The sequence below is a fragment of the Ambystoma mexicanum genome, chromosome 13, assembly GCF_040938575.1.
Source record: "Ambystoma mexicanum isolate Mex_15411 chromosome 13, UKY_AmexF1_1, whole genome shotgun sequence".
Taxonomy (NCBI): domain Eukaryota; kingdom Metazoa; phylum Chordata; class Amphibia; order Caudata; family Ambystomatidae; genus Ambystoma; species Ambystoma mexicanum.
The window spans coordinates 20587090-20597717 of record NC_090938.1 but is presented as its reverse complement, the minus strand read 5'-3'; the positions used below and the strand labels follow the sequence as shown (position 1 = coordinate 20597717).

Here is a 10628-nt window from a genome sequence, read left to right as displayed (position 1 = left end):
CAAAAAACAGCGACTTTTTTTATCAGGAGACATTTTTGCGGCGACATTATTACATGGAACCTTCTATCCATGGTCCCTTACCTGATCCGCATCTATCCATGGCCCTTACCATATCCCCATCTATCCGTGGTGCCTTTCTTTATCCCAATCTATCCATGTTCCTTACGTGATCCTCATCTATCCGTGACCCCTTACCTGATCCATCTATCCGTGGTCCCTTACCTGATCCGCATCTATCCATGGCCCTTACCATATCCCCGTCTATCCATGGTCCCTTACCTGATCCGCATCTATCCACGGCCCTTACCATATCCCCGTCTATCTGTGGTCCCTTACCTGATCCCCTCTCGTTTTCAATCAATTGATTGAAAAATTCATTGCCTTTGAAAGAAAGCGTTCTTGAAGACATGTTTTTGATTGAATGGTTTTATTTGCAGAACACAGGATTGGTTGACTTGATTTATGAAGTTGAGCTCAAAGCTACAAGAAAGGACAGCAACGGTGAATCAGTCGGTTTATCTTGGTATCAGCTCAGTCGAATCTAGGGCAGTACTCAGGCTTGCAATGATGGGCCATGCTTTGTGCAGCCGGAGATGGGGGTCTAAGCCCTGGTGGCAAAGCCCACTCTGCTGTTGCCAAAGTCAAAGACGGAGATGGGGGTCTAAGCCCTGGTGGCAAAGCCCACTCTGCTGTTGCCAAAGTCAAAGACGGAGATGGGGGTCTAAGCCCTGGTGGCAAAGCCCACTCTGCTGTTGCCAAAGTCAAAGACGGAGTAGTAGAGGCGGATGAAGACATCACCCAGGATCCACAGAGGCTGGCCGTTCTGTGCGTTGAGGTTGATGCTCAGAAGGTTGGCTGTGCAGTAGCCGTTGGACTAGAGGGGAAAAAAGACAAAATCCAGATTTACACATCAACATGGAAGTCAAGAAAATAATACATGCAGAGATCGTGCAGGGCCTGTGCAGCAAGCGTAAGCAAGGACATCGGAAGAATGGGCTCATCGGGAAGGGGAGCTGGCATTCCCTATTGGAAAACCCAGTGATTTTCCTAGTTTCAGGAACTGCTCAAAACCCTGCTTAAACCCCTGGATGAATGTAATGTTGAATACCCTGGTTTTGGGAAATATTGAAGTCCCCGGATTGAGGAATCATTGGGGTCTCGTATTAGGCGATACATGGTTGTAAGAATGGATAAGGTCTATGTTCAAAGAGTGCTGAAGGCCTTAGTGGTACAGAAGGTCAAGGAAGCAGATTAAGGGGAGGTTAAATGCCCTGGTATTAGCGAATATTAAAGCCTCAGATTAAAGTACAGTTGAAGGCGGTGGATTTAGGGAAAACAATGTAGGCCCTGAATTAGGTGATAAACTTTGAAGGCTTACTTGATAGCCGAGGATTGAGGAAAGGGTGAAAGCCCGTGTTTAGGAGCTGTGTGAACACAGGTGGAGATGTCCTGCAGAGCTTAAAGCTGTAAAATGTTTGGGATCCAAGCTCGTACCTGAATCACGTAGGCCGATGGTGGAACGGGGAAGGAGATCCCGTTGATGGTGAAAGCAAGCGTGGGCAAGCTCTGGATGTTGTTGCAGTTCACTTCGTACTGTGGAAAGGAAAGAATTTAGCTTAACAACAACAAGGAGCAAAAACAGCAGCATAGGTGAATCTGGACATTCGATCGGCCCACATGGCGCAATGTCATCTTCCTGTCCTCTGTCAGTGACCTTCTACTCAGGCACAACATCCCTGACCTGCCACCTAGACTCTCTGGCATCCCTCCTGCATTTGGGAACCCCCCACGGCCTCCTAGGAAAGCTCTTACCACAAGACGACTCAGTATGAAATCCCTCCGCTGATGAACAACTGTTGAATGAATTTGCACCAGTCTCCTTTGTACAATTTTCAAGACAATATTTTAGAGAAAACTCAGTGCATAGCAAAATAATTCTTCACTTGCTAATCCATTAAGCAAATAGATGTTCTTGACGACTGGTAGCTTATTTATTTATTTATTGGACATTTGTATGGCTCCTATACACTTTTTTCCCGGCGCCACAAGACGAGAAGCGGGGGGGTCTGGGGGGAGCATGGGAAATAATACGAAACAAGAAGAAGAAAAAGAGACGGTTACATTGGCCTTGTGACAATCCTGCCATGCAAGTGCTTGAGGATAAGTGCCAGGGGGAGGGGGTAGAGGGAGAAGTGCAGTAGTGGGGGGACCCCATAATAAGAGGTGAGGGGGCAAGTGCTGTACAGGCCAGGCCGGAAAGTGCCAGGGGAGAGAGGGGGGGGGTGAAGTGCAGTGGGCAAGTGGCCTGGGTAGGGATAGTCCAGGAAAGGGAGCCCAAGGGCTAGTGCTGGCGGAGGATGGTAGGGGGGTGATCTGATCCCTGTAACACTGTGAAAGGAACCAGGCCCCAGTTGCAGTGGCAGTTGGAGAGCTTAACACGGGGGAGATGAATGGAGGAGGAGAAAAGGAGGGTCTTAAGACGTTTGCTGGATTTAAGAAGATCTGGCTCAAGTCTGATGGGGAGAGGGAGGCTGTTCCTGAGGAAAGCACCAGCCGAGGAGGGGGATCTACCTCCCACTCTCTACTTGGAGAAAAGTCTGACCTGCAGAGCTTTGGAGCCAGAAGACCGAAGGATTTTGGCTGTGTGGTATTTAGGGATGGAACGCTGGATGTAGAGGGGTCCAAGGCCGCAGGCAGCCTTGTGGATGATGCAGAAAGTTTTGAATTTGATCTTTGCTGTCACCGGGAGCCAGTGGAGAGACTTCAGGCTGGAGAGAGGCGGTCCTTGGGCGTGAGGCCAAGAATAAGTCTCACAGCCCTATTTTGGATTAGTACCCCGGTGGGGGCTGAGGGGTTCTTAGCCTCTTAGCCAATGAGTAGCCTTTTAAATGACCGCCATGGAAAGGGAGAAGGGACTATTTATAGTCCCTTCTCCCTTTCCATCAAGGCCATTTTGCTTGTTTACCTTTTTTATCATTTTCAATGGCTGCCATGGAAAGGGAAAACGGACTTTGTTTTCCCATCCCCGGCGGCCATTTTTTAAACTTTTCTTTCTGTTTCGAAACGCCAGAGCATTTTGGAACAGAAAAGAAATGCTTTTAGAACCTTGGTTTTACGGGCCGGGGTACTAATAGAAATAAGCCCCTTGCAGGGGGCATTGCCACTTCAGGTAATGCCTGAGGCCTTTGTTTAGGCCCTCGCTTTGCTCGGGCCTGTAAATATGGGCCCCAGCATTACCTGAGGTGGTAATGCTCCCCTGCTTGAAGCTTATTGCTTAATTAGTTGGAGGGGGCGACGGGAGGCAAGAGGAAGGTTGCGAAAGAGGCTGTTGCAGTAGTAATGTTTAGAGAGAACCGGGGCTCTGCAGACATTGAGCTTCTGGGGAACTTGAGGAAAGGTAGGATGCCCCTAAGGAGATGGAGCTGAAAGTTGGACTTCTTGACAATGTCCATGATATGTGGAGAGAAGGAGAGAGAGGAGTCATAGTTGATCCTGAGGTTTTTTGCCTCACAAGTGGGTGAGGGGAGGGAACCCAAGGAATCAGTCCAGAGAGTGAGCAAGAAGCTGGGAGCAGGTGTCCCAATGAGATGGATCTCAGACTTGCTGCATTGAGGCAGAGATCATTGACAGAGTACCAAGCCTGAATAGCGGTCAGGCAGTCGGGTATAAGGCAGGAAGAGGAGCAGGTAGGGGAAGGAGAGTTGTGTGTCGTCTGCGTAAAACTGGAAGTGGGGAGAGTAGGTGGAGATCAGATGGGCCAAAGGGGCCAGGTAGATGTTGAAGAACCATGATGATAGAATAGAGTCCTGGGGGACACCCCAATCGCAGCAGCAGGTGGAGAGCAGTCCCTGTTCCCCTTTTCACTTTCTGTTGATAAAGTGGGCACTACCTGTTTATAATACCCTAAGTCACTACATAGAAACTCATGACTGACATTTTCTCATTCTTGTAGCCCCCTTTGGAGCAGATGAAACCCCCCCGCCACTGTAATCACCCATCATCTGCAACACGCCCGCTTTGCGAGCCAGAAGTGGACCTACCACGCCATTAGAGTTGGCCTGGATTCCCAGGTAAGGCAGCAGCTGGCCCATGTATGGTTCTGGGATGTTCAGCTGGGTGGTGCCAGTGTCCACGATAGCCTGGCATCCTTGGCTGCACCAGCCAGTTGCCTGTCCATTAATGGAGAAACTGAAAAACACATCAGCAGAGATTATTAATGAAGCTGCATATACAAGACTAACTTACCCAAAATGGCCGATGTGGCAAGTGTGTATGGAAAAGAAGTGGCCAGCGCACTCTAAAATGCTGGTTTCTTGATACATCTCAAATGAAGGGGCCCGAAGCCCTATTATTGCTCAGAGTCATCTGTTGTCTTAGATCACTAAAGAACGATGCACACTACCGGCAATGGTGTCGCAGCAGCTGGTCTCATTTCCTAGAGGTTTCGGTGAGCTGTAGGATTTTTGGCACCTGCCTTCTTCAGGCTTAGTGGGGATAATGCCATTGCAGGCTATTAGGGTTTGTACCCCTTGCTGGGATAGTATGGCTATGGGAAGAACATGGCGATGACTTTGGGGAGAGTATCATGTTGTCAATAGTGCTTTTGGGGGGGTTAGCAGTGATGTCGATGGTGCGGTGTGGGACATACTTACTCCTGCAGACCGATCTGCCAGTACAGTTCTGCACTCAGTGGAGCCCAATAGATCTGGCCGGTGTAGAGGTTGTTGTCAATACCTCCAAAGATGACCTCTCCCGATTGGCTGGAATTACAAATTGGTGAGAAAGATGCGTTAGCCACAGTACTGTGAAATTCACAACACAGAAGCAACATCAGTAACCTCTGAAGTAAACTCAGTTTATGAGGGTACTTCAGCATATTCTGTCCTTTAATCTAAACACTCATGACAAATGTATGCCTGTTGCTTGGAGCCCTGGGGAGGACACGATTTTGAGTGCTGACTGGAAGTGCTGATGGGTGCAGTAAGAAGGACGTCAGTAGTGGAGGGGCAAGTGAACGCCCTCTAGAAAATGCTATCAAGGGTGTTAGTGGCCGGGGTGTCAGGAGATCATATTTGCCCCCTCAGGATGAGTGACAGTTGGAATGGGTGGAGGTTTGAGAGGTTTGGTCACTTAGAAACATGGATGCGAGCAAAGCTGACTGGTGAACGTTGCGAGGCAGACTGAAGTCATCTCAGAGAGAGTGAGAGAAAGGGAGCAAGGGAATTTCATATGAATGCAACCTAGGGGAGTTCCCTTGGCTTGCTCCCCCTGAGATAGTAACTAGGCCAGTGAAGGGTTGTCTGGGTCAGCAGGAGGAGCCCAAGGTCCACTTTCAGCCCCAGATCCCCAGAACATTACATAACCTTCAGCCCAGATCCACAGAACATCACATACCCTTCAGCCCGATCCCCAGAACATCACATACCCTTGAAGGGATGGTGGGAAGGCGCTGAAGACCAGAAGAGGGTGATGACCCCTGTGAGACACGTGGGGCCAGGAGACTAGCTCTGGAGTGGACCAGGTGAAGCACAAGGCTGGACCATGATGGAGAGAACTCTACATGGGTTTGAGATGAGTGCCTAGGTCAGTCCAGGATGCATGGGTAGTAGGGACCTGTGGTCTGTTCCCACCCCCTACAGGGAGGCAGACAGCCACCCATTCCATTGGTCGTGCGGGGGCGGTGAAGCAGCTTGATTTCCACTTAAAGATAAAAGGTTGGCACTATGGCGTTTCCACTATGAACAAAGCAGAGGCACCTGTGTGAAATCTTCCGCAGGAGGCTGAGTGGTGGGCATCACTTGGGGACACTTGCTTGCTGCCACCCTTCCATCTAGTAATGCATAGTACCTGTTAGGTCTTGGGTCTTTGTTGTCTAGTGCCTCGAGGCAAGGTGGCTCGCTCCTGGTATTTTCCCAGACGAAAATGCCACAGATCACAAGTCAGGCACCTAAAGGAGGGGTCCTATGGGATCCAGGTGACCAACCCCCGAGGCCATGATAGATATGTAACAGTACCTCTCTAGGATGTGAGCGTATCCCAGACAGGGAGCATTTTTTTAAGGTGGCATCAGGATGGACCCCATACTAGGGAAGAGTTGCGGTTGACTTTGAATAAGATAAGTAGTGTTTAGGAACTGTTGACATTGATAACCCCCTCTCTGTGTCATCAGTGCTGACTATTTGTGTCATTAAGTGCAATCTGCTGGTGATAAAGGCTACTTTGGGTGAGTGAGTGGGGCGTGAAAGTTGCTTCCTGCATCTGACCAGCAAATTAACAAGGGGGGTCCTGGGAGTCCCTCTGCCAGACATTAGTCCTGGTTACGAGAGACTTACCCAGAGTCTTTAGCTCACTATCTTTCACAGAGAAGAAATATCCTAAACATATTTCTTCTCTGTGAAAGATAGTGAGCTAAAGACTCTGGGTAAGTCTCTCGTAACCAGGACTAATGCCTGGCAGAGAGACTCCCAGGACCCCCCTGGTCAATTTGCATATTCAAGTAACTTTGGGTCTCACCCTAAGTTACTAGGGGAATCCAGACGTGGACCCCTTGCTCACTATTCTTAGAGAGGCACAGCTCCTCCCTACTGATGAGGTCCAACCAGACCGAAACACGTGTCTGGGGATGCTGTTGGTACTCTTGTTCAGAGGAGAATTGCCTAGCATTTCGGTGCTGGACTGCCCCAGGGCAGGACAAAGGCTGATATGTTTGGGATATTTCTTCTCTGTGAAAGATAGTGAGCTAAAGACTCTGGGTAAGTCTCTCGTAACCAGGACTAATGTCTGGCAGAGAGACTCCCAGGACCCCCCTCGTCAATCATCATCCTGCATCTGACCAGGCCATGGCCTACGGTGTGATCCCATCCTTACCTGCCCATGTACACGCTGAAGATTGGCTCGGTCAGCACATTCTGCTGCAGCATGCCCTGCATGGGGGTAGTGGCTCCACCGACCGACAGTCCTGGGTAGGCCATGCCGAAAATCCCATCAAATTTGGAATAGTAGAAGTTGCCGCTGGGCTCAGTGATGGTCAGGCCAAACTCCTGGTTGGTGATGGAGATGCCAGAGACCTGTGGGAGATAAAAGGGGTCATTGCCTGGGACTGCGGTACCATTATAGATGCCGAGCGGTGAAAAAATACAGAGGGCGGAAGGAGACCCCAGGCCCATCTGACCCCACCACGTTAATCCATCCAATTTAACTGACCCCTGCCATTTCATCTAAGATGATCAGACCTAGTCAGTCCATCAAAGCCGAAGAGCATCCAAGTTGACTAACCCTAGTCGGTCTATCCCAGGTAACCACCCCCTAGTCAATCAATACCAGTTGACAATCCCCAATCAGTGCATCTGAGAGCGCTATAGGTGAAGAGGAAGTACAAGTAGGAATTATGATGTCATGTAAGTGCAGATGGCCACTTACTGTCAATGTGTCATAACCAAAGAGTCCGGTGACGCTGCTGGCGACGTTGCCCCCGCCGTAGCCCATGGTGAAGCGCTGTCCGTTGGACGTGTACGTGGACGACTGGCTAGGGTTGAACACTGGATGGTTGGCTGAGGAGAGAGCAACACATATCTGACGTGAAACAGTGCCTATGACACAGGAAACCCCACGGCACATGTGAAACAGTGCATATCCCATTTGAAACAGCCTCTGTGCCACAGTCTCCAATAAAAAGTGTATAGAAATGGGGCATACATTGCATGTAAATGCCTTTCCCATGTGAGCAGAGTGCACACCTTGAGAAATGGTGCATATTACACGAAGAGATGAACAGCCAAAGTGAAAGGGGGCAGGTTGCATGTTAATAAGAGCATATCGCCATGTGAGCCAGCGTCTATCCCTTATTAGGCCTCCAACCTTGCAGTGAAGTGCTGCTTCCGTGTCCTGGCCCCAGATGGACTAGTCCTCTCAGTCTTTGCGACTTGGCGGAAGGTGAGGGACTTGAACTCTGGTGTAGACTGGGTGTAGAGGGGGCCAGCAGACCGGGGAGCTTGAGACACAATTTCAATTCATCGGTGCCCCCCGCCCCTGCCTACAGCCCTGGTTCTAGTCTGTATCACACTGCCAGGACCTTTTGTCACCCCACTCTTCCCCTATGACCACAGACCATGATGACTTAAGTCTGAGATAGCTCCCGCCTGTTTTTGATGCCCCCCCCTAATTTGGCGGGTCCCTACTGGGTGTGACCATCCTTTCGCCCCTTCATCTGTGTCCTCCAGATACTGGGGTCTCAGTGTACCTAGGCTTCCACCATAGGATACTCCTGTTCCTGCGCCTGTGGTCCCACCCACCCCATCCCACATATCCTTCTCTGTTTGCTGGATCTGTTGTGTTAGAGGGAGACAGGCAGACACAACAAATATGCCAGGGTTCCATATAAAAGTGTCCTAGATTCATGAACTGGAATATTTGGGTAGTACCTGTGGTAGCCCTTTTGGGGAAATCTGGGGCAAATATTGCATTTTAGAGTACATCGTGTCTATATCATTGGTCGAAACTAGCAACTACACTGTTGTGAACTGTCCCACACAGGCCTATTGGATTACCCCTCCAGGAATTGCCCTATTCCCGTAGCGACCAGTCTCAACCTTGATGGAATCTGTAGAACTCCAGAGCAGCTCTACACAGTTGAGGTTGTTTAATTCACCGCCTGGGTGTTTTGCTTTCACTCGACTGCTTTCTATGCTTCAATGTAGGCAAACTCTAGAGCCTTGAAGCCTCAGATGGAGAGACATGTGAGCACTTTGGAGTAAAGTCAAATTGGAACTTCCACTAGAAGAGGATCTCAGTTAAAACCCTTCAGGTATCTGGATCTCAATGTACCCCTTTATTCTCTTGCAGGCCTCTTTGTTCCCATGTGTGATCTACTGCTGCCTTAGGGAGCCCCAGATTCCAAAGGCTGCAAAGGCAAGGACCATGCTGTCTCTTTATACACCCAGTGCTCCCTGTAGGCCAGCTATCATACTTGTACCATATGCATCATACTTCCCATTACTCACTGCAGGCCGAGCTGGAGCAGTACGTGGAGGGGACCCACAGGTTGGAAGAGCCGGTGTCAAAGAGGACCAAGAAGTTCTGTCCTGGGGTACCAATGCTGATCTGGCCGAAATAATACGTCTAAGAAAAGAGAGAGAGGAGAATGCAGTTGGGTCTAGAAGGATAAAGTAGGGAAATACATACATAAATGGCATTTTAGTTCCCAAAAGTTCTGCTGTTTGGAAATCAGGAATGTAAAAGGAGCTATTCGAGTTTACGCCCCTGAACCTTTGTTCAAATGAGCAATGGGGAAAAGGTTACAAGTAGCAAAATCGAAAGTGACCAACTAATCATGGCAGTGTGGGCTCAAAAACTCCACGCCATTGAATTCTGCTATCACCCTTTCTGTCACCAAAATGGTGCGAGGTGCAAGAATTGCACCACACATCACGTGCAGGAAGCGATTGTCACAGAAAGTGCGGCAATGGCGAGAGTGTGGAAAATCCACGTGCGGGTATGGGACAGCCATGGGTGCAACATGTGCAGACACTGCAGCAACAGTCCTCTTAATGTGCAAAGAGGGCAGGGGTGTGACTCTGAAGGGTTAACGAGAAGCAAACTAGAGGTAAGATGAGGAGGGGTTGATAGCAGATAGAGAGAACAAGGTTAGAAGAGAGGGGTATAAGAGTGTAAAAAGCCAGAGACTGGAGCATTAATAAAATGCAGAGAATATTAGATGGAAAAAGTGATTTCCAAAGAGAGGTATAAAAGAGTAGAAAGGAGTAGGTAAGACAGGGAGGGGAGGAGAGATAGGGATAGTCAGAACAATGTGGATAGAAACATAGAAAGTGAGCCGGGATATGTCAAGAATGTGAGAGTACAAAAGAGGGAGCAGAATCAGACGGGAGAGTAAAGAGGAAGATCGAGAAAGCAAAGATGGAGAAGAAGAGGACATTAAATAGATATGGGAGTGAAGGGAGGGGACTTGGGAAAAATAAAGAAAGGAAGAGAGAGGGACATGAGGATAGGCTAGCTGTTTATGAGAGGTTATAAGAAGAGAAACTCTTTGTTGAGGATTACAAAGTGTTGAAAGAGAGAGCAAAATAGAATAAAATATAAGAGCCAAAATAGCAGAGAATAAAAAGAGGTCCACCATGGAGGCCCCTTACATCGAAGTACATGGACTCGTCAGCAACGGCGTAGCTGTTGAAGGTGTACTTGTTGGCAGGGTTCAGCTTGTGGGTCTTCAGGTACTCATCCAGCACCCCATGGTCCCTCATGTTCTCTCGGATGGACTTGTACTTCTGCAGGGGAAGCCTGGATGGGAGGGGGAAGAACATCACAAGATCATAGCTTCAGCGACCTCACCAGGTCCAGGGGTCAGTACTGGAAACTCTGATTTTCTGTATAAATGGAGCAATACCCTACAAGACCTGTTCTCAAACTTCCTCACACTCAAACCCCAGGTCAATGCCAACATGATAAGCTGTGTTTACCGGTGGGCAGTCATAATTTCGACACCAATAATGTCGACATCAAAATGTCGAAAAATAAATGTCGAAAAAAATAATGTCGACAAACAATAATGTCGACATTTTTTCGATATTTTTTTGAAATTTTCTATTTATTGTATAAATAGATAAATAAATAAA

General features: G+C 48.7%; 1 protein-coding gene across 1 annotated transcript; it reads right to left on the bottom strand.

The window, feature by feature from the left end:
• Window positions 1-410: 410 nt before the first annotated feature.
• On the bottom strand, window positions 411-10418 carry LOC138520048 (gastricsin-like). The gene is made up of 8 exons (XM_069632580.1): window positions 10146-10418; window positions 9000-9117; window positions 7420-7550; window positions 6868-7067; window positions 4653-4760; window positions 4041-4188; window positions 1495-1593; window positions 411-874 (listed from the first exon to the last, which is right to left on the bottom strand). Exons 1-8 carry the CDS (start codon window positions 10314-10316, stop codon window positions 722-724), a joined length of 1128 nt encoding a protein of 375 aa, XP_069488681.1. The 5' UTR covers window positions 10317-10418; the 3' UTR covers window positions 411-721.
• Between the last annotated feature and the right edge of the window lie 210 nt (window positions 10419-10628).

What these genes read in the sequence shown, in the direction of transcription:
- LOC138520048 (XM_069632580.1), bottom strand. Translation starts at nt 10,316, where the DNA reads ATGTTCTTCCCCCTCCCATCCAGGCTTCCCCTGCAGAAGTACAAGTCC. An exon ending in ACGAGTCCATGTACTTCGAT is followed by an intron (nt 9,118 to 10,145) that starts GTAAGGGGCCTC and finishes CTCTTTTCTTAG; the next exon opens with ACGTATTATTTCGGCCAGAT. An exon ending in TTCAGCGTGTACATGGGCAG is followed by an intron (nt 4,761 to 6,867) that starts GTAAGGATGGGA and finishes TTGTAATTCCAG; the next exon opens with CCAATCGGGAGAGGTCATCT.